Source organism: Aquarana catesbeiana, linkage group LG03 (genome assembly GCF_042186555.1).
Source record: "Aquarana catesbeiana isolate 2022-GZ linkage group LG03, ASM4218655v1, whole genome shotgun sequence".
NCBI lineage: Eukaryota > Metazoa > Chordata > Amphibia > Anura > Ranidae > Aquarana > Aquarana catesbeiana.
The window spans coordinates 688,349,752-688,376,898 of NC_133326.1; the positions used below are offsets into that span (position 1 = coordinate 688,349,752).

Consider the following 27,147-nt stretch of genomic DNA (forward strand, 5'->3'; position numbering starts at 1 on the left):
CATCAGTGCCTGACCTCCCAAATATGCTTCTGGAAGAATGGTCAAACATTCCATAGACACCTGAGCCCGATGCTGATAGAGCGATATGACCTCAGATCTCTTATTTACACTAAAATGCAATAACAAAAAATAAAAAAAATACATTTGTCATTTAAATTTTTTTTTTTTTTAAATGGCCCTTTAAGAGCTATGGGCGGAAGTGATGTTTTGCTTCCGTCCTGCAATGTCATGGAGACGGGTGGGGGCCATCTTCCCCTCACTCGTCTCCATGCCCAGGCAGGGTGAACGTCCGATGGCCTCTGCTGCTGCCGACGGCCCCGGCGGGAGGGGGGGGGCCTTCTCCCACCACCAATAAAAGTGATCTTGTGGCGAATCTGCCGCAGAGACCACTTTTATCTGAAACCGGACCGCCGGCCGAACAAGACGATAATGGGGTTATGGCAGCTAGCTGCTGCCATAACAACGATATCCCCCGTCAAAGTTAGAATGTATATCGGTGTGTGGCGGTCCGGAAGTGGTTAAAAGGAAAAAAAAATGAAAAATGCCTGAATAATACAAGCAAAAATGCATAAAAAATGCGGGTTTAAAAATGCAAAATGTGCCTGAAAAACACATCAAACGCATAGCTGTGAACCTAGACTTAAACATGATACCTAAAATGGTTTATTAGTTGATGTGTAACAGGCATATACAGTACAACTTAATTCAGACACCATTAACCTACCACCATGTGTGTAGGGGGCAGACGCAGAGTAGGCGAAAAGGATGTCATTGGCTGAGTCTAGTGAATACTTCTCATCCTTGCCGGCAATGGAAGATCATATTTAGTACATAAGGCTCCCAGTATAGTGTCTGTCTTTTATGTTTAGAGGAACTCTTTAGAAACCATTGACCTTAACCATCATTCAGTTTTTCAGACCAAGAACAAGAAGGATCTGTTCACTATACATCAGGAGGTGGAGTGCTGTGGACCTTCACTGAACCTACGCCTTCGTAAGCCATACTATAGGGACGTGGTTTCCCTTTACCTGACCTCCGATGGTGACTGCTGTGGAGGGCAAACTTATGTAAGTATTCTTTTTCCGTGCAGCTTCCTAACTTTATAAACTAGCTGAGTTCATTCATCGTTAAAACTTAACAACAACAAGCAACAAAAGTCCGATGGAGCAAAGTCCGATCGTGTGTACAGAAAACCATCAGACTTTTGTACAAACTACAGTACGCAGCCGCGAGAATGTTTCCAGCGCGATCCCATCGCGCTGGTTCTCGGCGACAGGGTACTGTACATCTCGGGCTGGCTGCAATAGGAAAAACACATTTTCCTATTGCAGCGAGCGCGAGAGGGAATTCCAGCATGCCCCAGGACTGTGGCGTCATAGGGGGGCGGGGTCACCGGATGACATCACCCGGTGACCACGCCCCATGCTTATATAAGTCATTGCGAGGCGCTCACACAGCATTACAGTAGGAGAGAACGTCGTGTCAACATCGGAAGAAGAGAAGAGGGAAGAAGACGACGAAGAAGACTGGGCCACCGCTAGCAAGAGAGCAGCAAAAGAGCAGAAGATAGAGGAGGAGCCCGGCAGAAGAACCAGACACCAGGAGAAGAACTGGACACCTGGAGAAGAGGCCAGAGAGAGCGGAGAAGAAATGGACACTGGGAGAAGAGGCCGGAGAGACCCCCGAAGTCGGAAGAAGACTCCCGAAGTTGGAAGAAGACCCCCGGAGCTGCCTAATAAATTACTTTAAAAACCTGTGTAGTGTGTTTTTTTATTGACACTTTTTCCCCTACTCATTCACATAGGGTGGGGGGCTGGGATCTGCGGGCCCCCTTATTAAAGGGGGCTCCCGGATTCCGATAAGCCCCCCGCCGATAAGCCCCCCGACAACCAACGGCCAGGGTTGTCAGGAAGAGGCCCTTCTCCTCATCAACATGGGGACAAGGTGCTTTGGGGTGGGGGGGCGGCAGGGCGCCCCCCCCTCCCCCAAAGCACCCACCCCCCATGTTGAGGGCATGCGGCCTGGTACAGTTAAGGAGGGGGGCGCTTGATTTTGGGGGGGACCCCCACGCCATACCAAACACAGTGCCTGGCATTGGCGGGGATCCAAGTCGGATCCCCGCACCAGTGTGAACCTGGCTCGCAAGGTGTCAATCTCGCTGATAAAAGCGGCGAGAGTGACACAATATCAGACAATACAGAAGTTGACCAAAGGGTGGTGGTAAAAAGCTGAAAAACCATGTGATTTGGTGAAAGTTGGATGAAAAAGTTCTGCCGTGTATATGCAATAGAAATTTATGGCCAACGCCCTTTGTACAGAAATCCACGGGAAAGTTCGTACAAAGTCCTATCATGTGTATGAGGCTTTAGCCTCATTGAAACATCCCTGACACACTTGAGTGGTGGTCAACTTTGTCAGTATAGAGGGATTCAATTGTGACCCCGGAAATCACCAATGGGCGATTCAATGTATGCATTGTTAGAAAACTGTCAAAGACTTCAGCCATGCTGCAGGAGATGTTCAGAGACTGCAGACTTGCTTTAGAAGGCTGTCAGAAGCTTTGGATATGCTACAGGAGATGGTAAGAAACTACAAATATGTTACAGGAGATGGTCAGAGATGAAAAACATGTTACAGGAGATAGTCAGAGATGGAAAATATGTTATAGGAGGTGGTCAGAGGCAGCAAACATGTTACAGGAGATGGTCAGAGACAGCAGACATACTACAGTAGATGGTCAGGTTACGTGAGAGTAGAGTAGTAGAGTAGAGTAGTGCAGCGCTAATAATGACACTGAGGCCCAGATGCAAAAACTAGGATATTGATGAACTTGCAAAACAGTCACAACAACCTGGTGAGAACACCCGTCCAGGAAACCTATAGTCAATACTGTGGAGAGTAGCAGTAGAAGACCGAGCTGAAGACAACGCCTGGCGAGAGAGGTGGAGTTGCGGCGTGGCCGGTCTGACCCAATCAGGAGCTTGCAGAAGTGTAGACTATGCTTTCTCTACTCCTCAGGAACCTCTCCTCACCGCTAGTGCTGTCCCTGACAGATAGGGTACATCTCCCTACACTAGCCACTTCTGAATTGCCCACCAAGATCTGAGGGCAGACACTTAAAAAGGCTATTCATGCGTCCGGCCCCCTTCAGGGCACCGAGCGCATGAATTACAGTGGCCAGGGTTTTTTTGAAGCACCTGATTGGAACCAGAGGCTCTAATAGGCTTCAAAATATGGTGGGCCTCGGGTCTTAGAGAATGCGACCGGAGCCCACCCAGATGTGTTACAACAGTGAATTAATATTCACTGTTGAAACACTGATCCTCAATCCGGCCAATCAGAATCGAGTGTGAGACCCGTTTCCTGATTGGTCGAAAAGAGAAGACTCCTGATTTGCCGCCGAGGAGGAGGGAGGAAATGGAAGACGCTGCCGCCATCGCCATGATGACCCATGGAGAACAGGTGAACGGGAGGCTGCTGCTGGTGATGGGGTAAGTGCTACCAACCAAAGGGGGGGGGTCATACTGTTTGCCGCCCCCCTTAAAAAAAATTCCACTGGCCGCAGCTGACCAAGTTTCTCCTGACTTCTCCTCCTCTCTGCAGTACTGCTCCGGTCAAACCTCACTTACAGTGTAGAAAGCAGACTGCACTTGCCTACAAGAGACTGCAAACCTATAAAAGAAGATGGTCAGAGACAGCAGACATACTACAGTAGATGGCTAGACAGCGAGCATGCTAAAAGAGATGGTCGGAGATTGCAAGCTTGCTAAAGGAGATGGTCAGAGATTGCAGACACGCTATAAGAAATGGTGAGAGACTACAGATATATTACAAGAGCTAGTCAGAGACTGTAGACATATTACAGGAGATGGTCAGAGACTGCAGACATGCTAAAGGAGATGGCTAGACTGTGGGCATGCTAAAAGAAATGGTCAGAGACTACAGACATGCTATAGGAATTTGTTTTGGGAATTTCTCTTAGATAAAATAGCTGTCCGATACCAAGCCATTGACTCTGATTTAAAGCACCTGTGCAAGATAAAGGAAAACCTACAAACATGGCCTGTTGGGGGTACTTGAGCAAGGAGATGAGAACCACTGCTATAGGAGATGGTGAGACACTACAGACACAGGGCCTTCTTTTTGCATGGGCATGCTGGGCAGTTGCCCGGGGGCCCCACTTGCCTGGGGGGCCCCACCTGCCCAGCGACCCCAACCAGGGCCGGACTAGCCTACCGGCATACCTCCCAACCGTCCCCGAATGGGTGGGATTGTCACGCAAAGGGAGGGCTTTCCCGCTGTCCTGCACGTGCACACAGAATCCCGCAGCCTGAGGCTGGTTTTCTCACTGTGCATGTGAAAATCTTCTTTGATTGGACGTTCCGGTTGCTTGTGTTCATGGTGATTGGCTGCAGCTCATAGCAATCATCCTGTATTCACACCGTGACTCACTCTGTGAGTGGGGGCGGGGTCAGTTGCCGATCTGTACTAAAGACAAGGATGTGCTTTCCAATGGAGGAGGGCAGGTCAGTGTGCGCCTAATAGAAAAGTTGCTGCAGTTAAGCTGCTGCTGTAGTGTCTTGACAGATGACAGACGGATTTCTGGTGAAGCCTGTGCCCAGAATCTTATCAGATTATTGGAAGACAGAAGCTGGGCTCAGGCTGCAGACACAGAGCACCACTGGTTCATCTGTACAGGACTCTGCAGCAGGAGATAAGGAGAGTGTGTGCTGAGAGCGGGGAAGTGTTCTGTGTCTCAAGCTGAATTGCACTGTTTATGCTTTCTCTCCTGAGCTCCCCATCCACCCCAATTCATCCTGAATCCTGTGATCCCCCCATCCACACCCATTCACCCTGAATCCTGTGATCCCCGCATCCACCCCCATTTATCCTGAATCCGGTGATCCCCCCATCCACCCCCAATCCCAGCCATCCTGCGATCCCCCCATCCCAGCCATCCTGCGATCCCCCCATCTACCCCCCATCCCAGCCATCCTGCGATCCCCCCATCCCAGCTATCCTGCGATGCCCCATCTACCCCCCATCCTAGCCATCCTGCGATCCCCCCATCCCAGCCATCCTGCTATCCCCCCATCTACCCCCCATCCCAGCCATTCTGCGATCCCCCCATCCACCCCCCATCCCAGCCATCCTGCGATCCCCCCATCTACCCCCATCCCAGCCATCCTGCGATCCCCCCATCTACCCCCCATCCCAGCCATCCTGCGATCCCCTCATCCCAGCCATCCTGCGATCCCCCCATCTACCCCCCATCCCAGCCATCCTGCGATCCCCCATCCACCCCCCATCCCAGCCATTCTGCGATCCCCCATCCACCCCCCATCCCAGCCATCCTGCGATCCCCCATCCACCCCCCATCCCAGCCATTCTGCGATCCCCCATCCACCCCCCATCCCAGCCATCCTGCGATCTCCCCATCCACCCCCCATCCCAGCCATCCTGCGATCCCCCCATCCACCCCCCATCCCAGCCATACTGCGATCTCCGCATCCAGCCCCCCATCCCAGCCATCCCGCGATCCCCCCCATCCCAGCCATCCTGCGATCCCCCCCATCCTGCGATCTCCCCATCCCAGCCATCCTGCGATCCCCCCCATCCTGCGATCCCCCCCATCCACCCCCCATCCCACCCATCCTGCGATCCCCCCATCCACCCCCCATCCCAGCCATCCTGCGATCTCCGCATCCACCCCTTCCGAGCTACCTGCGATCTCCCCCATGCCAGCCATCCTGCGATCCCCCATCCACCCCCCCATCCCAGCCATCCTGCAATCCCCCCATCCACCCCCCATCCCAGCCTTTCTGTGATCCCTGCATCCACCCCCCCATCCCAGCCATCCCGTGATCCCCCCCATCCCAGCCATCCTGCGATCCCCCCCATCCTGCGATCTCCCCATCCCAGCCATCCTGCGATCTCCCCATCCCAGCCATCCTGCGATCCCCCCATCCACCCCCCATCCCTTCCATCCTGCGATCCTCCCATCCACCCCTCATCCCAGCTATCCTGCGATCTACGCATCCACCCCCATCCCAGCCATCCCGCGATCCCCCCATCCCAGCCATCCTGCGATCCCCCATCCACCCCTCATCCTAGCCATCCTGCAATCCCCCCCATCCCAGCCACCCTGCGATCCCCCCATCCACCCCCCATCCCAGCTATCCTGTGATCTCCGCATCCACCCCCCTATCCCAGCCATCCCACGATCCCCCCCATCCCAGCCATCCTGCGATCCCCCCCATCCACCCCCCATCCCAGCCATCCTGCGATCCCCCCATCCACCCCCCATCCCAGCCATCCTGTGATCCTCCCATCCACCCCCCATCCCAACCATCCTGCGATCTCCGCATCTACCCCCCCAACCCAGCCATCCCGCGATCCCCCCCATCCCAGCCATCCTGCGATCCCCCCATCCTAGCCATCCTGCGATCCCCCCATCCACCTCCCATCCCAGCCATCCTGCGATCCCCCCCATCCCAGCCATCTTGAGATCCCCCTATCCACCCCCTACCTGCACTCTGCACATAGTTTATCCCAGAACCCTGCACTCTGCACATAGCTCATCCCAGAACCCTGCACTCTGTACATAGCTCATCCCAGAACCCTGCACTCTGTACATAGCTCATCCCAGAACACTGCACTCTGTACATAGCTCATCCCAGAACCCTGCATTCTGTACATAGCTCACCCCAGAACCCTGCATTCTGTACATAGCTCATCCCAGAACCCTGCACTCTGTACATAGCTTATCCCAGAACCTTGCACTCTGTATTTAGCTCATCCCAGAACCCTGCACTCTGTACATAATGCACTCCAAACCCTGCATGCCTTTTTTTTTAAATGAATGTGCTGGGGTTCGTATATATCCATGAGACTCTTGCTTGCGAAACAATAATAAAAGCATATTTTATAGGTACAAGGAAGCCCAAGTTTTGTTTAATGACGCCCCTTAAGCTCCTCCCACTGTCAGAAGTTTGACCACACCCACAATTGCAGCGGCGCGCTATACAAAGTTACTTCCTTCCTCATGTGTCCCTCATTCGGAAGTTCAAAAGTTGGGAGGTATGCCTACTGGGATACTCGGAAACATCCTGGTAGGCCGCCTGCCCTGGGGCTGCTTTGAGTTGCGGCTGCAGCGCTCCACTCTTTCCCTCTCTCCTCCCCCTCCTGTGTATAACGGAGTTGCTGGGTCTGTGTTCGGCAGCCGCGCTGTAACAAGGTCCCGCCCCCCCTAGACCGACTCATATAATAGTAGATTGAATCAGTGTTCCGCCTATAACAAAAGCCGGTCTAGGGGGGGTGGGACCTTACAGCGCAGCTGCCGAACACAGACCCAGCCAGCTCCGTACTACACAGGAGGAGATGCCCGCTGTGTGGGTGTTACCAGGCGATGGTGAGTCTGTATTAATTGGCACAGTGATGCTGCATTCACGGTCACAGTGAGGCTGCAATGGTGGGCACAATGAGGCTGCATTCATGGGCACAGTGAGGCTGCAATGGTGGGCACAGTGAGGTTGCATTCACGGGCACAGTGAGGCTGCAATGGTGGGCACAGTGAGGCTGCATTCATGGACACAGTGAGGCTGCATTTGATGGGCACAGCGAGGCTGCATTCACGGGCACAGTAAAGCTGCATTTGATGGGCAATCGTGCCTGATTGTATAGACAGGGCCCCAGTGCACTGTATTGCTGTATGCTCTTAAGATGGCACTGTACAGACATCAGATGGTGAGATACTGAGAACGTGCTGCAGAAGATGGTCAAAGACTGCTGATTCACCAAAGGAAATAGAGACTGCAGAAATATTAGGGAATATGATCAGAAACTAGAGACATACTTACAGGAGATGGCCAGAGACTGCTATGGGCGATGATGATATACTGAGGACATGCGGCAGGAGTTGATCAGAGATAGCAGGCATGCTACAGGAAATAATTAAAGACTGCAGACATATCACAGGAGATGATCAGAGACTGCAAACAGCATAACTCCCAACTGTCCCAGATTTTGAGGGACTGTCCCCGATTTGGAACAATGTCCCTCTGTCTCTCTTTCCTCCTCCTGTGTCCCTCATTTTTGTCTGATCTATATAGTTGTATATAAAATGCACTTTTTATCGTTCAAAAAGTGTTTTCCAGCGCTAAACCTTTCATCTGATTTCTAAATTGCTGCATTTGTACATTTAAAAAGGTGATCAAATATCACCAAAAGAAAGCTCTATTTGTGGGGAAAAAAGGACATCAATTTTGTTTGGGTACAGCATTGTACGACTGCACAATTGTCAGTTAAAGCGACGCATTGCCGTATCGCAAAAAATGGCCTTGTCATTGAGCAGCCAAATCTTCCGGGGCTGAAGTAGTTAAGGGGGTGTGGCAGGGGGGTGTGTCCTATGCCTATATACTTTTGCTAATAGGTGTCCCTCGTTTCCATCTCAAAAAGCTGGGAGGTATGCAAACAGGCTTCAGGAGATGATGAGATACAGAGGATATTCTGTAGGAGACAGAGATTGGAAACATGCTGCAGGAGATGGTCAGAGAGCAGGAACATGCTGCAGGAGATGGTCATAGAGCAGGAACATGATGCAGGAGATGGTCATAGAGCAGGAACATGATGCAGGAGATGGTCAGAGAGCAGGGACATGATGCAGGAGATGGTCAGAGAGCAGGGACATGATGCAGGAGATGGTCAGAGAGCAGGGACATGATGCAGGAGATGGTCAGAGAGTAAGGCACATGCTGCAGGAGATGGTTAGAGAGCAAGGGACATGATGCAGGAGATGGTTAGAGAGCAGGGACATGATGCAGGAGATGGTCAGAGAGCAGGGACATGATGCAGGAGATGGTCAGAGAGCAAGGGACATGCTGCAGGAGATGGTTAGAGAGCAAGGGACATGATGCAGGAGATGGTTAGAGAGCAGGGACATGATGCAGGAGATGGTTAGAGAGCAGGGACATGATGCAGGAGATGGTCAGAGAGCAGGGACATGCTGCAGAAGATGGTCAAAAACCAGGGACATTCTATGCTAGGTGGTCAGACTGCAGGCATGCTACAGGAAATGCATAGCTCCCAACTGTCCCTGATTTCGTGAGAATGTCCCTGATTTGGTGCAATGTCCCTCTGTCCCTCATTCCTCCTCATTTGTCCCTCATTTTGGTCTAATCTATATAGATGTTTTTAAAATGCACTTTTTTATCTATCAAAAAGTGTTTTCCAGCACTAAACCTTTCATCTGATTTCTAAATTGCTGCATTTGTAAATTCCAAAAGCCAATATAAAGGAATAGTAGTGGTAAAAAAAGCACTTGTGGGTTTAACCAATCTTGTTTTTTTTTTTTTTTTGTACAATTCTCCTTTAAGGGGCGTGGCAGGGGGTGTGACCTATGCCTGCATGCTTTTGGTGATAGGTGTCCCTCATTCCCATCTCAAAAAGTTGGGAGGTATGTAGATGGTCAGAGACTGTAAACATGCTACAGGAGATGTCTAGAGATACAGTAGTTGCCATTACAACCCCTTTACAAATCAATACTCCCATGTTTGTACTCCCTAACATCCTCCAAAAAATGACTGGCCCCACCATCGATATTCCTTTCAGCAAGACCCATTATAACCGAACAGAGACCTCAGGTTAAGGGCCTGTGAAGTTGTGGTGTAGTAGCAGAGCGGCCTGAAGATCACTGGAAAAAAGTATTTAGAGGTATCTTTTTAAACAAACATTTGGAGATGAGTTATTCCCAGATAAAGTAGAGGGACTGCCAGTGAAAGGCATTTTTAGGGTTACCACCAATCAGCTGCAATGTAATAAAAGTACAACATTGTTGTAAAAGTTAAAAGAAGGGTAGGAAATGAGTACTTTATCAATTAAAAAAATAAATGAATGAAGGGGACGACAGCAGCTGGTTAAAAGGTTGGGGATTTTAACAGTTTTTTTTTAACCCCTTCACCTCCCTTCTCTCCTGTACCTCCCATCTCCATTCTATCTCTAACACCTTCACCTCCTCCTCCCTCTATCAGTGATCTGAACAATGATACGCTGCATAAGCTGCACCAACACCAAGCTCCATGTTTTATGGATTAGCATGAGAGCCAAGTCGAATGGCATTTTTAGAAAGAGAAGTCAGCGTCTGTGAACAGCAATTTTCAAGTCTTGCCACAGATTCTAAATTGGATTTAGGTCTGGACTTTGACTGGGCCATTCTAACACATGAATATGATTTGATCTAAATCCTAAGTCCTGCTGGAAGGTGAACCTCCTCCCCAGTCTCAAGTCTTTTGCAGACTCCAACGGGTTTTCTTCTAAGATTGTCCTGTATTTGGCTCTATCCATCTTCCCATCAACTCTGACCAGCTTCCCTGTCCCTGCTGAAGAAAATCATCCCCACAACATGATGCTGCCGCCACCATGTTTCACGGTGGGGATGGTGTGTTCAGGGTGATGTGCAGTGTTAGTTTTCCGCCACACATAGCATTTGGCTTTTAGGCCAAAAAGTGAAATTTAGTCTCATATGATCAGAGCACCTTCTTCCACGTGTTTTCTGTGTCTCCCGCATGGCTTCTCGCAAACTGTAAATGGGGCTTCTTATGGCTTTCTTTCAACAATGGCTTTCTTCTTGCCACTCTTCCATAAAGGCCAGATTTGTGGAGAACACGACTAATAGTTGTCCTGTGGACAGATTCTTCCACCTGAGCTGTGGATCTCTGCAGCTCCTCCAGGGTTCCCATGGACCTCTTGGCTGCTTCTCTGATTAATGCTCTCCTTGCCCAGCCTGTCAGTTTAGGTGGATGGCCATGTCTTGGTAGGTTTGCAGTTGTGCCATACTCTTTTCATTTTCGAATGATGACAGTGAGATGTCAAATGTATTCCTGACCTGTCTGGTGTGTTCCTTGGCTTTCATGATGCTGTTTGTTTACTAAGGTTTTCTAACACACCTCTGAGGGCTTCATAGAACAGCTGTATTTATACCAAGATTAAATTACACACAGGTGGACTCTATTTACTAATTAGGTGACTTTTGAAGGCAATTGGTTCTATTAGGTTTTATTTAGGTGTATCATAATAAAGGGGGCCGAATACAAATGCACCCCACACTTCTCAGATATTTATTTGTAAAAAAAATTGAAAACCCTTTATTGTTTTCCTTCCACTTCACAATTATGTGGAACTTTGTGTTGGTCTATCACAAAAAATCCCAATAAAATACATTTACGTTTTTAGTTGTAACATGAGAAAACGTGGAAAATTTCAAGGGGTGTGAATAATTTTTCAAGGCACTGTATGTCATTACTATATTGTTATGTTATATTTTTTATGTCATTGCTATATTTTTATGTTAAATTCTTATGTTATATTGGTATATCATTGCTATATTGTTATATTATATTGTTATGTTATATTTTCTCCCCCCAGCTGAAAGTTTGTGATCAGTTTGCTTACCACATGGGGAATGTCAGGATTGTCACCTCCTCCAGCAATATGAATGTTTCCATTGAGAGGGGGAACGGAGAGCCGGTGTTCAGCGTCAAGCTGCCTGTATCTCTGGACTCCAACAATGACAGTACTATTGAGGTGAGGTTTTTCCTGGGTTGGGCAGCAGGAGGAAACTAGAAGCAGAATCTCAAGCTAAAATGTATACACATACACAGCAGTGTGTGAGAGCACTGGCTCCTCCCCTGTGCTTCTTGGACAGGCAATCTCTTATTGAAAAACTTGGACTGAGCCATACCGAGAAGGGCACTGCTCTGACTTAGCCACTCCTGTGTTTATTTTTGATCTTGAACTGTTGAGCTTTGTAGACAATAGGCTTTTACAACATAGCAGCTAAGAACAGACAAGTAAATATGTGAGAAGGAGCGTACAGTGACACCTGCTGGCTGTAAATATAATGATGAAATATCACATACAAATATTTTGTATTCATGTTTTTCAGCTCCTCCTTTTTTCATGTTTTTTCAGCTCCTCCTTTTTCAGCGCCTCCTTTTTCAGCTCCTCCTTTTGTATTCATGTTTTTCAGCTCCTCCTCTTGGGTAAAAAAATCTTGTTGTTCACAGAGCTCAGCAGCTCAAGCTAAAGCTTACACACACACAAAAGTCAGAGCAGCAACTCCTCCTCCTCACTCCGTGTGATTCTATCTATGGTTTCACTGACAGACAGCCTGAAAGGAGAGAACTACTGCAGTTCTGGTCCTTTAAATAACCCATTGTACTGTGGGAATCCTGTGTTATATATAGATAAGCTGCAAGTTTCAACTGGCTGCCTGCATACAAAAAAATGCAAAATGTTCATAGGTTTCATAAGCAATATTTTATTAAATTAATGTTACTCAAAATTCAACGAAAGGGGTGGGCCAAGGACAGTTGGGTTGGGGAGGAAAGGGCTAAATGGTGCTTTATGTCCTCCAGCCAGGAACTGAGGCGGGCTTTATCTGACTTACTGTAGCTTCTAATGCACATTGTGAGAAGCTCACAGTGTGCAGTGAAAAGAGAGGAAGAAATTTCAGTACAGGAGAGAAGGCGGTTCAACTGTTACTAGGCTGAAATCAATATAAGAAAACTAGCTGCATTCATGTGTGTCTTTTCTATCTGCCTGCAGTTCCTCTTTATTGTAATCTTCTTCTACCCTTCAGATACATGGCACAGGTAGCTCCCATCCTGTGGCTTTCATCATCAAAGAGAAGGAAGGGAATTCTTCTCAGGTCATCTTCCACTTCCCGCTGAACATGGAGGCCGCTCTGAAAGCCGTGATCCTGGCAGCCTTCCTCTATGTGGTGAGTGGAAAGGGCCAGGCCAGTCCCAGGTCTCCTAGAAGGTCAGAATGGAGAGAGCAGAGAGTCCATCCAATCCTAGTAGATACAATTATACGAGAAGTATGAGGCTTTAGCAGCTCCTCCAAATGCCATAGTCCTGTCCAATGTCAGCGCTCTTTACAGGCTATTGAGGTGCTAGGGCAGTGATCTCCAAACTGCAGCTCTATGCAGGTCTTCATTGGGCCCTTAAGGCACCATTGACAGCAACAAGCAGGCACCGTTTCTCCAATTGACACCAACAGGGGACAGAATTCCTTCTACTCCAACTATTCAGGGGTGGGGCATTATTCCTTTCAATGACACCAACAATTGGAAATACTTTCTCCCACTGGCACCAACAATGGAGCACTATTCCTCCCACTAATACCAGTAATGGGGCACTGTTCTGCCCACTGACACCAATGTTAGGGTGCTATTCCTCCAACTGACACCAATGATGGGGCAGTAATCCTTCCACTGACACCAATGATGGGGTGCTATTCCTCCAACTGACACCAATGATGAGGCTCTCTTCCTTCCAGTAACACCAATGATGGGGCACTATTCCTCCCACTGACGCCAATGATGGGATGCTATTCCTCCAATTGATACCAACTATGGGGTTCTATCCCTTCCAATGACACCAATAATGCGGCAGGATTCCTCCAGTTGACACCAATAATGGGGCACTATCCCTCCAATTGACAACAATGATCGGGCACTATTTCTCCCAGTGACACCAATGATGGGGCTTTATTCCTCCAATTGGCACCAATGATGGGTCACTCTTCCTCCCACTGACACCAACAACAGGGCACGATTTCTCCAATTGACACCGACTATGGGGCACTATCTCTCCAAATGGTACCAATGATGGGTCACTATTTCTCCAACTGACAACAATGATGGGTCACTATTCCTCACACTGACACCAATGATGGGGCACTATTAATCCCACTGACACCAATGTTGGGGCACTATTTTTCCTTCTATTGACCATACTGTAGGTGCTATATTTTTTCTTTTTACTCCTATTGATCACCAAGCCTGATTCGTTGTTTCTCCCACTGACACTGGGCCACTTTCTACTCCCACTGGTCACAGTCTGCCTCCCCTAAAGTCTGAAGGACAATAAACTGGCTTTTTGCTTCAAAAGTTTGGAGACCCCTGCATTAGGGAATGGTGAGGGGAGAGCATGAGCCCGGGGGACAGGAAAGTCAGATCCTTAGTATCAAGGTCAAACTAGTTTCAGAGAGGCGTACATAGGTAATAGCACACTAAGTTTGTGGGGTCTGATCTTAGGCAGGGCTCTTTACCATTAAACATTTAAAATGGATTACAGCTGTGGTGAGCAACTAACTAGATAAGGGGTGCTCAATGAGGACCCTGACTTCCCCAGATGGTCTCACATAATATTTAGTATATGTAGTGCTACATAAGATTGACAGAGACTGACAATATACAGCTGGAGATGGTCAGAGACTGGGGACATGCTCTAGGTGTGGTTGAAGGTTGGAAATCCTTAAAGTGGTAATAAACTCTGTTCTACCAATTGTTACTACAGGTAAGCCTATAATAAGGATTACCTGTAGGTACTGTGAACATTGGCGGCCGGTGTTATTTTTTTTTCGGGGGGACGCTGGCAAACAACCCCTCCGTTGGTCATGGCATCTCAGCACCCCCCCTCACCTACCCCAGCAGGCCCCGGTAGGTGGGTTGCGGGCTCCGGCAGGCAGCGGAGGAGGATACCTGCATCCAATTTGCAATAGCAGGAGAATGTGACCAGCTCTCTATGGAGCTGGTTCACATATCTTTGATTTGGCTGTGGTGCAAATTTGCACCGGAGCCCTATGCGCCTTTTGGGCCATTTCAGGTCCGAATTCCGCCCAAAAGTTGGGCGGAAATTGGACCTGAAATGGTGAAACAGGACGCACAGGACCCCTGCTGAGAGCCGCATCGGCATCCAGTGTGAACCGAGCCTGAGGGTATTATTTTCCTCTGGATATTAGGTATACTCAGGCTAAATCCCAACTTCAGCCAAAGCTGTTCTTCTTTTAGGTTCTTATTTGTGGTCTGTGTTCACACTAGGGGTGAATCAGCCATAACTTCCTCTTCTGTCACTCCAGTAAGTACACAAACTGTATGGAATTTGAGCGTAAATTTCCCAGACGGAGTCACAGAAGGGAATAAGAATATTATTAGTGACCATGTTCTCATACAAAATATGGGCCACTTGTCCATATTTGTCCTTACTCGTTCTTTCTTGTCTTCACTTGTCCTTTTTCGCCTTTACTTATCCTTACTTGTCCTTTCTTGTCCATATTTGTTCTTGTTCTTTCTTGTCTTTACTTGTCCTTATTCATCTTTACTTATCCTTATTTGTCCTTCCTTTTTCTTATTAGTTCATTTGGACATTACCCAAATGTGAATTTTGTAAGCTGACCAGAGTTCAACTTTAAATACGGAATAAAAATAAATGCAGCACACACTTTCAAACTTTATTATATAAATTGACCAAAAGATATCAAAAAGAATGCCATACATGGACTGGTTTCAATGATGCTGCCCACACACCGTCATACTTAGTTTCATGTCTGATCGACCAGGTCAGGAAAATTTCTCAACATCTGTACCTTGTGATATTTAGGATTAGATGGTTCCTCATACTACATGCTGGGAAATGTTTTTGCTCTAACAAATTGAATCTGGGATATCTTCTGATTGTGACCAACTTTTTATTTGAAGTGTTTTTAAACCTTAAAAATGAAATTCACTAAACGCATTAATTTGTCCATCGTAACTATTGGGTATGTATCTTTATTTTTAATGTAATTCTGATAGTTATGAGCAAATATCTACAGATCCCGCCAGTCCCTTTTTGTTCCTCCAGAATTCTGACCACACCAATTATGGAAGCAGATCTGTTCTGGTGTAGTCGGTTTATGCCCCTCAGTACGACTCAGAGCTACAAGATACCAACATACGGTGTGTCTGTAACCCTGTAGTCAGCCTGGTTGACGCATCCCCTGCCCAACTCCTATTGGCATTGGATCTTAGCAGGAGCCTCTGAGTCAGAACAAGCAGCTGTAGTGTTGAATTCCACATTAACAGATGGGGAACTATGTTCCTCACCAACCCATGCATCATGTCTCTGTCTGCCCTGGAAATGCATCCACATCCCACCCACATATCATAAAAGCTGGTAAGAAAATCCTGTGTGGTCATGTGACTATGAAATGGAAGTAGAATTTAAGGGAAACGCGAGAATTACCTTTATCAATGGCTTGTGATGGGAGACTTGTTTGAATGTTGTCTGGTGTGATTTCAAATAATAAATCTTGAAATTACATATTGAATAATCTGAATGAGCAGCCAGATTGTATCATGTCAGGGTATCAGCAGAGAACATATTATACCAGTGGGGGCCCGGGGGCCAGATGTGGCCCTTTACTTGCATTTATCTGGCCCTTGGGGCACTATTTCATCCACTGATACCAACAAAGTAGCATAATCCCCCCCATTGACACAAATGAGGTGGCACAATTCCTTTCCAATGACACCAATGATGAGGCACAATTCCTCCCACTGACACCAGCAATGGGGCACAATTTCTCCCAATGACACCAACAATGGGGTCTAATGACATCGAGGTTGGGCACAATTCCACCCATTGACACCAATAGGGCCCAATGACATCAACGATGGGGCACAATTCCTCCCAATTACACCAATAATGGTAAGCATATACTCTCACTGAAACAAACAATGGTGCGTTATTTTTTTCCCCACTGACGTCGGGACCTTTTCTGCTCCCACTGGCCTCAGTCCAGCCCTCCTAAAGTCTGAAGGACAGTAAACTGGCCCTCTTGTGTTTAGAAAGTTTGGAGACCCCTGTATTATACAATTGCACAGTCACGCCATACAGATGTATCGGAAAACTTTCCAATTAAACCACTCACTCTCACATCCAAACCTTTTTAATACTTATTATTCTTATACAGAATAAATCTTACGACCCCTCCACTGTAACCTAAGCTTAGATTGTAGAGACTGGTTGTAATGTGTGTGTGCAGGTTCACAACATTGAGAGGTCCATATATAAAAACTTTGCTGGCAAATGTGTCAATCATTCTCACAAGTTTAATGGCTCTTTATACCCCTTTCACACGGGCTGCTTTGCTTTAAGAAAAAGTATAATGTTTGGGGGTTCTAAGTAAATTTCTAGCGAAAATACCCAAAAACCAGATTTTTACATGTTTGAGAGAAATGTCAGAATTGTCCCGGTTGCAAAGTGGATAAGATGAGATTTGCCTTTATCATAGCTGTGTATTTCTCTTTTTTTGCAGAGTTTCAGCATAGGGGAAATGTTTCGCAGCCACAGCTACGTGACAGCCACAGCCACAGCTCGTGACAGAGACTTCGGTTGGGCCGGTGCTGGTGGGGTAGACTTTGGTGATATGTCTCATGGGGGCTTTGGGGGCAGTGACTGGGGGGGTGGAGGTGACTGGGGGGGTGGAGGCGACTGGGGTGGTGGTGGTGGGGACTGCGGTGGTGGAGGTGGGGACTGTGGTGGTGGGGACTGTGGTGGTGGGGACTGTGGCGGAGGGGACGGTGGCGGTGGTGGTGATTGATTTTTGTACTAATGCTGCAATTTTATGAGTGTATCTGTACCTAGAAACACTGTATTACAAAACAACACCAAGTAATTCTGAGAAAATTCAGTTGAACCTTTAGGTATGTGAACTCGATCGATGAGGCAGGATGAAGGGTGTTGACATTGTTGCATTTCTTGAATGTTTAGATGTTATTATACTGTATTATGCTGTATTGTATTATTTTTTCAAGTTTTATTTAAAGAGTACCTGTATAAACCAGCAATCTGCAGGGGCTGCAGGTTTATAACTGGCTCTCCAACCCTACATATTGGTGATACTTTCATGTCGCTGGACCAGGTTAATACACTGACACACCAGTAGTGATAATTAGGCTTCAGTATCTTTAGTTTTTTTGTAGTTTATGTGCTCAATGGACCAATGCATTGTGGAGAGAGGGTTAGGGGTATAGGATAACTCAAAATGGCAAAATTTCACAGGTCTTCTTATGTCAACCATAAAAATTGATGCTGACTCTAATTTCTTATGTAGGGTCCTCCCGGTAATATCAAAACTGATGTTGACCCTAATGTTTCAGTTACAAATAGATCCTTCAAGAACAACTAGCGCTGGACCTAGATTCTTCAGTGGCAGCTTCCCAAAGACAATAGATTCTTTAAGTACCTGTGTTTGTGGCCCAAGTTTAATCAACAGCAGCCTCCCAATAGGAGTTGGTCCTCTGGCCCTATGAGAGTAGTCATAGGTAAGATCTGAACCATGAGGTCTCCATGCAATGTCCATTAGACAGCAGCTTTCCTGAAGCTCTCATTTACATTGTTTAGCATAACAGACTTCCCTGAAGATGCTCCAAATGGGCAGCAATCTGCCTGATTCTCCAGGCCCTAACACAGGACAGCTTAGATTCCATGGGACTTGGCTTGGACCTCAGACAAATGCCGTGTACACACGGGTAGACTTTTCGGCATCAAAGGTCCGACGGTCTTTCCGACGGACTTTCGACTGACTTCCGATAGACTTTCGAACGAACGGACTTGTCTACACACGATCACACCAAAGTCCGATGGATTCGTACGTGATGATGTACGACCGGACTAAAATAAGGAAGTTGATAGTCAGTAGCCAATAACTGCCCTAGCGTTGGTTTTCCTCCGTCGGACTAGCATACAGATGAGCGGATTTTTCGACTGGACTCGAGTCCGTCAGAAAGATTTGAAACATGTTCCAAATCTAAAGTCCATCTGATTTTCGACCGAAAAAGTCCGCTGCAGGTCTGATGAAGCCCACACACGGTCGGATTGTCCGACGGATTCAGTCCTGTCGAAAAGTCCGCCCGTGTGTACACGGCATAAGACCTTCTCTACTCTTCTCTAGTATCATTGTCTCCAGGCAAAGCCTGGGAGGAAAGACAAGGACTGCCACCCTGGCATCCTCTTCAAGCATCAGCTTGGGTTGGAAGAACCCTTCTAGACAGTCACCCCAAATTTCCTCTCCCGCTCAGCTCACATCACTGGAATAAACAGCCTCAGTGGACTTACTCCACTCACTTCACTTTGTAAGCTTGGGTGCTCACTGCATATTTTGATTGATAGTCCAACTGCCTGGCACCACACATACACAAAATTAACAATGCCAGTACTTCCAGGTGGATTTCCATTGTAATATCAAACCTGTTATGTCTGCAACTTTTTTCTAAACCCGTGTCTTTAATGGTAAAATGTCTGCTATGCACTATGCTGTAATAATGACTCTATGTATGTTGTGCCTGGAAAAACTACTGACTGCCACTTGTGCGCTTTCTATACTGTTATTCTGCAAAAAAAAATTATAAAAAATATCATAAAAAAGAAATATATTCATTGTTAATGCATTGAAGTTGTTATGAGATATCATGCCAAATGAAATAAATGTTTTTTTTTTATAAAGCTGTTTGTTTCTTTTTTTTTTATATACAAAATTATAGAAATAAGCAAAATGAACAAAAACATAAAATGGCACTGCAATGACATAAAACTATTTGGTGAAAAGAAGTAGTTAAAATGTATCTAAACACTAAAGAACAAAAATGTAATATATTACAGCCTAACAATCCTTAGATGTGATGGCTGCATTTGTTTTCTTAAATAGTTACATAGTTACATAGTAGGTGAGGTTGAAAAAAGACACAAGTCCATCAAGTCCAACCTATGTGTGTGATTATGTGTCAGTATTACATTATATATCCCTGTATGTTGCGGTCATTCAGGTGCTTATTTAATAGTTTCTTGAAGCTATCGATGCTCCCCGCTGAGACCACCGCCTGTGGAAGGGAATTCCACATCCTTGCCGCTCTTACAGTAAAGAACCCTCTACGTAGTTTAAGGTTAAACCTCTTTTCTTCTAATTTTAATGAGTGGCTGAGAGTCTTGTTAATCTCTCTTCTGCGAAAAAGTTTTATTTATATCGTAGGGTCACCAGTACGGTATTTGTATATTAAAATCATATCCCCTCTCAAGCGTCTCTTCTCCAGAGAGAATAAGTTCAGTGCTCGCAACCTTTCCTCATAACTAAGATCCTCCAGACCCTTTATTAGCTTTGTTGCCCTTTTTTGTACTCGCTCCATTTCCAGTACATCCTTCCTGAGGACTGGTGCCCAGAACTGGACAGCATACTCCAGGTGCTGCCGGACCAGAGTCTTGTAGAGAGGGAGAATTATCGTTTTATCTCTGGAGTAGATCCCCTTTTTAATGCATGCCAATATTCTGTTTGCTTTGTTAGCAGCAGCTTGGCATTGCATGCCATTGCTAAGCCTATCATCTACTATGACCCCCAGGTCCTTTTCCATCCTAGATTCCCCCAGAGGTTCTCCCCCCAGTGTATAGATTGCATTCATATTTTTGCCACCCAAATGCATTGTTTTACATTTTTCTACATTGAACCTCATTTGCCATGTAGTTGCCCACCCCATTAATTTGTTCAGATCTTTTTGAAAGGTTTCCACATCCTGTGGAGAAGTTATTGCCCTGCTTAGCTTAGTATCGTCTGCAAATACAGAGATTGAACTGTTTATCCCATCCTCCAGGTCCTTTATGAACAAATTAAATAGGATTGGTCCCAGCACAGAACCCTGGGGAACCCCACTACCCACCCGTGACCATTCCGAGTACTCCCCATTTATCACCACCCTCTGAACTCGCCCTTGTAGCCAGTTTTCAATCCATGTACTCACCCTATGGTCCATGCCAACGGACCCTATTTTGTACAGTAAACGTTTATGGGGAACTGTGTCAAATGCTTTAGCAAAATCCAGATACACCACGTCTACAGGGCTTCCTTTATCTAGATGGCAACTTACCTCCTCATAGAAGGTTAGTAGATTGGTTTGGCAAGAAGGATTCTTCATGAATAGGGATGAGCTTCGTGTTCGAGTCGAACCCATGTTCGACTCGAACATCGGCTGTTCGATCGTTCGCCGAATTGCGAACGTTATGGGCCGTTCGCGCTAAATTCGTGTGGCGCGTCACGGCCCATAATTCACTGCGGCATCGCAGTGCATTGCTGGCTGATGATTGGCCAAGCATGCACTATGACCCGCATGCTTGGCCAATCACAGCGCCGTCAGTAGAGAGAGCTGTAATTGGCCAAAGCCAGGGTTTAGTACACACCCCACACTATATAAGGCCGCCTGCACGGCGGCCCTGTGTAGTGTGTGTTCCGGTGTGCTGAGAGATAGAGAGAGAGAGAGACAGTGTCATTTGATTTGAGTTAGATAGATTAGGCAGAACAGTCAGTCAGTTAGCTGCACTTACAGTGTATTGTGTATATATATGCATCCCAGGTGTTGCATATATATATATACACTGTATTCAGTTTAGCTAGATCCGTTCCTGTTATCTTCTATCTAGACTATTTACATTTAATGCAGTGCGTCCTGCTCACAGTGTTCAGCTAGATCCGTTCCTGCTATTTACATTTAGTGCAGTGCGTCCTGCTCACAGTGTTCAGCTAGATCCGTTCCTGTTATCTTCTAGACTATTTACATTTAGTGCAGTGCGTCCTGCTCACAGTGTTCAGCTAGATCCGTTCCTGTTATCTTCTAGACTATTTACATTTAGTGCAGTGCGTCCTGCTCACAGTGTTCAGCTAGATCCGTTCCTGCAATTTACATTTAGTGCAGTGCATCCTGCTCACAGTGTTCAGCTAGATCCGTTCCTGCTATTTACATTTAGTGCAGTGCGTCCTGCTCACAGTGTTCAGCTAGATCCGTTCCTGCTATTTACATTTAGTGCAGTGCGTCCTGCTCACAGTGTTCAGCTAGATCCGTTCCTGCTATTTACATTTAGTGCAGTGCGTCCTGCTCACAGTGTTCAGCTAGATCCGTTCCTGTTATCTTCTAGACTATTTACATTTAGTGCAGTGCGTCCTGCTCACAGTGTTCAGCTAGATCCGTTCCTGCAATTTACATTTAGTGCAGTGCGTCCTGCTCACAGTGTTCAGCTAGATCCGTTCCTGCTATTTACATTTAGTGCAGTGTGTCCTGCTCACAGTGTTCAGCTAGATCCGTTCCTGCTATTTACATTTAGTGCAGTGCGTCCTGCTCACAGTGTTCAGCTAGATCCGTTCCTGCTATTTACATTTAGTGCAGTGCGTCCTGCTCACAGTGTTCAGCTAGATCCGTTCCTGCAATTTACATTTAGTGCAGTGCGTCCTGCTCACAGTGTTCAGCTAGATCCGTTCCTGCAATTTACATTTAGTGCAGTGCGTCCTGCGCACAGTGTTCAGCTAGAGCCGTTCCTGCTATTTACATTTAGTGCAGTGCGTCCTGCTCACAGTGTTCAGCTAGATCCGTTCCTGTTATCTTCTAGACTATTTACATTTAGTGCAGTGCGTCCTGCTCACAGTGTTCAGCTAGATCCGTTCCTGCTATTTACATTTAGTGCAGTGCGTCCTGCTCACAGTGTTCAGCTAGATCCGTTCCTGTTATCTTCTAGACTATTTACATTTAGTGCAGTGCGTCCTGCTCACAGTGTTCAGCTAGATCCGTTCCTGTTATCTTCTAGACTATTTACATTTAGTGCAGTGCGTCCTGCTCACAGTGTTCAGCTAGATCCGTTCCTGCTATTTACATTTAGTGCAGTGCGTCCTGCTCACAGTGTTCAGCTAGATCCGTTCCTGTTAAATTCCTACTGACCGGCAGGCTTGTCTGGTTACAGTATATAAAGCTACCTGAAGAAAATTACAGGTGTTCTATTTGATCCTATTAGTACCACGGTCAGGCAGCTAGACTATTTACATTTAGTACAGTGCGTCCTGCTCACAGTGTTCAGCTAGATCCGTTCCTGTTATCTTCCTACTGACAGGCAGGCTTGTCTGGTTACAGTATATAAAGCTACTTGAAGAAAATTACAGGTGTTCTATCCCAGCTTAGTGCAGCTACAGGCCATTAGTATGTCTGGAAGGCCAAGAAGGAGAGGCAGACAGTCACAAGCCAATAAGAGAGGGCAAGCAGGCTCTGTGTCTAGTGCTGGTCGTGGAGACGGTGCATCCTCATCAGCACGTGGCCATGGGACACGCTTGGCCTTTTTTTCGGCAGCTGGCCATGTTGAGCCGCAACATGCGGAAGACTTGGTCGAGTGGATGACCAAGCCGTCCTCATCCTCCTCATCCTCTCTCACCCATGCCCAGGGTGCTTTGTCTGGCAAAGCAGCGGCCTCTTCCCTCAGCTCAATGTCATCAGTGACTCCTTCCCTAGCTCCACCATGTCCTCATGAGGATTCCCTCGAACTGTTTGACCACAGTGTTGGGTACATGCTCCAGGAGGATGCCCAGCGTTTGGAAGGCTCTGATGACGATACTGAGCTCGATGAAGGCAGTAACATGAGCGCGGACAGAGGGGGTGCCCAAGAAGGACAGCAATCTGGCAGTCATGCTCCCCCTGCTGCAGCATACTGCCAGGTTTGCTCCAGTGATGAGGAGGGAGGGGATGATGAGGTCACTGACTCAACGTGGGTGCCTGATAGGAGAGAGGAGGAGGAGGAGGAGGAGGAGGAGGAGGCGGCAGCACATCACCAACGAGGCAGGATGCCCTCCAGGGGCCAGCCTAAGGGCAGCACATTGACTGCATCACACCCCAAAGCTCCACATGTGCAGGGCGCTGCAGTCTCTGCGCGTTATTCAAAAAGTTCTTTGGTGTGGGCCTTTTTTGAGACGAGTGCATCAGATCGCACCGCTGCTATTTGCAACATATGTCTCAAGCGTATCTCGCGTGGCCAAAATATCTCCCGCTTGGGTACCACATGCTTGACCAGACATATGTTGACCTGCCATGCAGTTCGTTGGCAAGCGTATCTAAAAGACCCACACCAAAGAACAAAGAGGATCTCTCCTTGCTCCTCATCAGCTGAGATTTCCAACCCCATTAGACCTTCAGTCCTCTCTGAGACCTGCAGTGAGAGGAATGAAGGTGTAGAATTAGGTGTGTCACAGCCAAGTACTTGTGGGCAATCTGCTTTTGGTACACCGACGTCAGATTGTACCAGGCAAATTTCCCTGCCCCAGCTGCTGCACCGCCGAAAGAAGTTTGCTCCCAGCCATCCACATGCCCAGCGGTTGAATGCTAGCTTGGCAAAATTGCTAGCACTTCAACTGCTGCCTTTTCAGTTGGTAGACTCTGCCCCCTTCCGTGAGTTTGTGGAATGTGCGGTTCCTCAGTGGCAGGTACCCAAACGCCACTTTTTCTCACGGAAGGCGATTCCGGCTCTCTACCGGCATGTGGAAGGCAATGTCCATGCCTCGCTGGACAGGGCGGTCAGCGGTAAGGTGCATATTACCGCTGACTCATGGTCCAGCAGGCATGGACAGGGACGTTACCTAAGTTTCACGGCGCATTGGGTGACTCTGCTGGCAGCTGGGAAGGATGCAGGACAAGGTGCAGTAGTGTTGGAGGTTGTTCCGCCACCACGCCTCCAAAATGCTGATTGTGACACACCTCTCTCCTCCACCCCCTCCTCTTCTTCTTCCTCCATGGCCTCTTCCTCGGAACCAGCGGTGCTCCGTAGGCGTTCAAGGGGCTACGCAAGTACGCAGGCCAAAAGATGCCATGCGGTGCTTGAGCTGGTGTGCTTGGGGGACAGGAGCCACACTGGGGCAGAGGTTCTGTCAGCTCTGCAGGGGCAGGTTCAGAGGTGGTTGACGCCACGCCAACTTAAGGCAGGAATGGTGGTTTGCGACAATGGCACCAACCTCCTCTCTGCCCTCCGACAGGGACAAATGACCCATGTGCCCTGTTTGGCTCACGTCCTTAACTTGGTGGTGCAGCGGTTCTTGGGCAGGTACCCGGGCTTACAGGATGTCCTGAGGCAGGCCAGGAAAGTCTGTGTGCATTTCCGCCGGTCATATAATGCCAGTGCTCGGCTGACGGACCTCCAAAAGGAGTTTAACCTGCCCAAGAACCGCCTAATCTGTGACATGCCCACCAGGTGGAACTCAACGTTGGCCATGCTGCAGCGGCTGCACACGCAGCAGAGGGCCATCAATGAGTACCTGTGCGACTATGGCACCAGGACAGGGTCAGGGGAGCTTGGTTTTTTTTCCCCACGCCAGTGGGCCATGATCAGGGATGCATGCACTGTCCTGTCACCATTCGAGGAGGCCACGAGGATGGTGAGCAGTGACAGTGCATGCATCAGTGACACTGTCCCCCTTGTCCACCTGTTGGAGCACACGCTGCGTGGAATAATGGACAGGGCACTTGAGGCAGAACAGAGGCAGGAAGAGGAGGACTTCCTTAGCTCTCAAGGCCCCCTTTATCCAGACAGTGTTCCTGCGTGCCCGCCGATCACACAGGAAGAGGACGAGGAGGAAGAGGAGGAGGAGGAAGATTGTGTCAGTATGGAGGTGGAGCCTGGCACTCAGCATCAGCAGCAGTCTTTAAGGGATCAGTCCCAAGAAACACATGGACTTGTACGTGGCTGGGAGGAGGTGGCTGCGGACCATGTCGTTCTTAGTGACCCAGAGGACTCCGGACCGAATGCCTCAGCAAACCTACGCTGCATGGCCTCCCTGATCCTGCAAAGCCTGCGTAAGGATCCTCGTATTCGTGGTATCAAGGAGAAGGACCAATACTGGCTGGCAACCCTCCTTGATCCACGTTACAAGGGTAAGGTTGCGGACCTTATCTTGCCATCGCAGAGGGAGCAGAGGATGAAACATCTTCGGGAGGCCTTGCAGAAAGGTCTGTGCAACGCGTTCCCAGAGACTGGGAGGTTACAAACTCCTGTTTCTGGACAACGTGTTGCTGAGGCTTCGGTCAGTCAAAGAAGGAGCGGTGGAGAAGGTGGCCGTCTGACCGATGCGTTCAGACAATTTTTTGGTCCGCAGCCCCAAGGTATGATCGGTTCCAGCAACCATCGCCAGCGTCTGTTTTACATGGTGCAGGAATACCTAGGGGCAAGATCAGACTTGGACACCTTTCCCACCGAAAATCCTCTGGGTTACTGGGTCTTGAGGATGGATCACTGGCCAGAGCTTGCACAGTATGCAATTGAGCTACTGGCCTGTCCTGCATCCAGCGTTCTTTCGGAACGCACATTCAGTGCTGCTGGAGGCGTGGTAACCGATCACAGGGTGCGTCTGTCCACCGACTCGGTCGATCGGCTGACCTTCATAAAAATGAATGAGTCTTGGATCACCACCAGCTACCAAGCACCTGATGCTGATGTAACCGAATAATTTTTTTTGAAATCTCAGATCCCTTCAAAGACTGCCTATGCTGATGCTGAGTGACTATCCCTGAGTAATTATCCTCTTCCTCCTCAATCATCACGCTGATAGCTTGTAAGAACATTTTTGGTTCTGGGCGCCACCACCAGTGCCTAAGGCACAATTTTTCAGCCCCTGTTTAACAGGGGCGTGTAATTACAATTTTTGATGTAATACTTTGCAGCAGGGCTCGTTCCTGCATTCCAACTAGAGTGTCTGTGAGGGGTTGCAGTGTTGTGGCACCAGCACCAGTGCCTAGGGCCCAATTTTTCTGCCCCTGTCTAACAGGGGCGTGTAATTACAATTTTTGATGCAATACTTTGCAGCAGGGCTCGTTCCTGCGTTCCAACTAGAGTGTCTGTGAGGGGTTGCAGTGTTGTGGCACCAGCACCAGTGCCTAAGGCCCAATTTTTCTGCCCCTGTCTAACAGGGGCGTGTAATTACAATTTTTGATGCAATACTTTGCAGCAGGGCTCGTTCTTGCGTTCCAACTAGAGTGTCTGTGAGGGGTTGCAGTGTTGTGGCACCAGCACCAGTGCCTAAGGCCCAATTTTTCTGCCCCTGTCTAACAGGGGCGTGTAATTACAATTTTTGAAGCAATAATTTGCAGCAGGGCTCGTTCCTGCGTTCCAACTAGAGTGTCTGTGAGGGGTTGCAGTGTTGTGGCACCAGCACCAGTGCCTAAGGCCTAATTTTTCAGCTCCTGTTCAACAGGGGCATGTAGTTACAATTCTTGATCTAATATTTCACAGCAGGGCCCTGTGAGGGCTTACAGTGTTGTGGCCACAGCAACACCTAAGGCCCAAATTTCTGCTGAGTATATAGGGCAGGACCCTACTTTCAAACATCTAACTTACAAACGACTCCTACTTGCAAACGGAAGGAGACAACAGGAAGTGAGATGAAATCTACCCCTAGGAAGGGAAATTCTCTCCTGTAAGAGTTAATATGGGAAAACAATTTCTCCTTTCCACTGATGCTTTCCAATCCTTGTTCCACAAA

At 47.8% G+C, this 27,147-nt stretch overlaps 1 protein-coding gene across 1 annotated transcript in view; it reads left to right on the forward strand.

Annotated features, from left to right (window-relative positions):
- Positions 1–18,965, forward strand: part of LOC141134156 (uncharacterized) — a 54,093-nt gene extending 35,128 nt beyond the window's left edge. Inside the window, exons 5-9 of the mRNA XM_073623741.1 lie at positions 910–1,067; positions 11,422–11,580; positions 12,638–12,778; positions 17,143–17,296; positions 18,781–18,965. Coding sequence (XP_073479842.1) covers positions 910–1,067; positions 11,422–11,580; positions 12,638–12,778; positions 17,143–17,296; positions 18,781–18,965 — 797 coding nt within the window. The remainder of the gene's footprint in view (positions 1–909; positions 1,068–11,421; positions 11,581–12,637; positions 12,779–17,142; positions 17,297–18,780) is intronic.
- Positions 18,966–27,147: the final 8,182 nt, after the last annotated feature.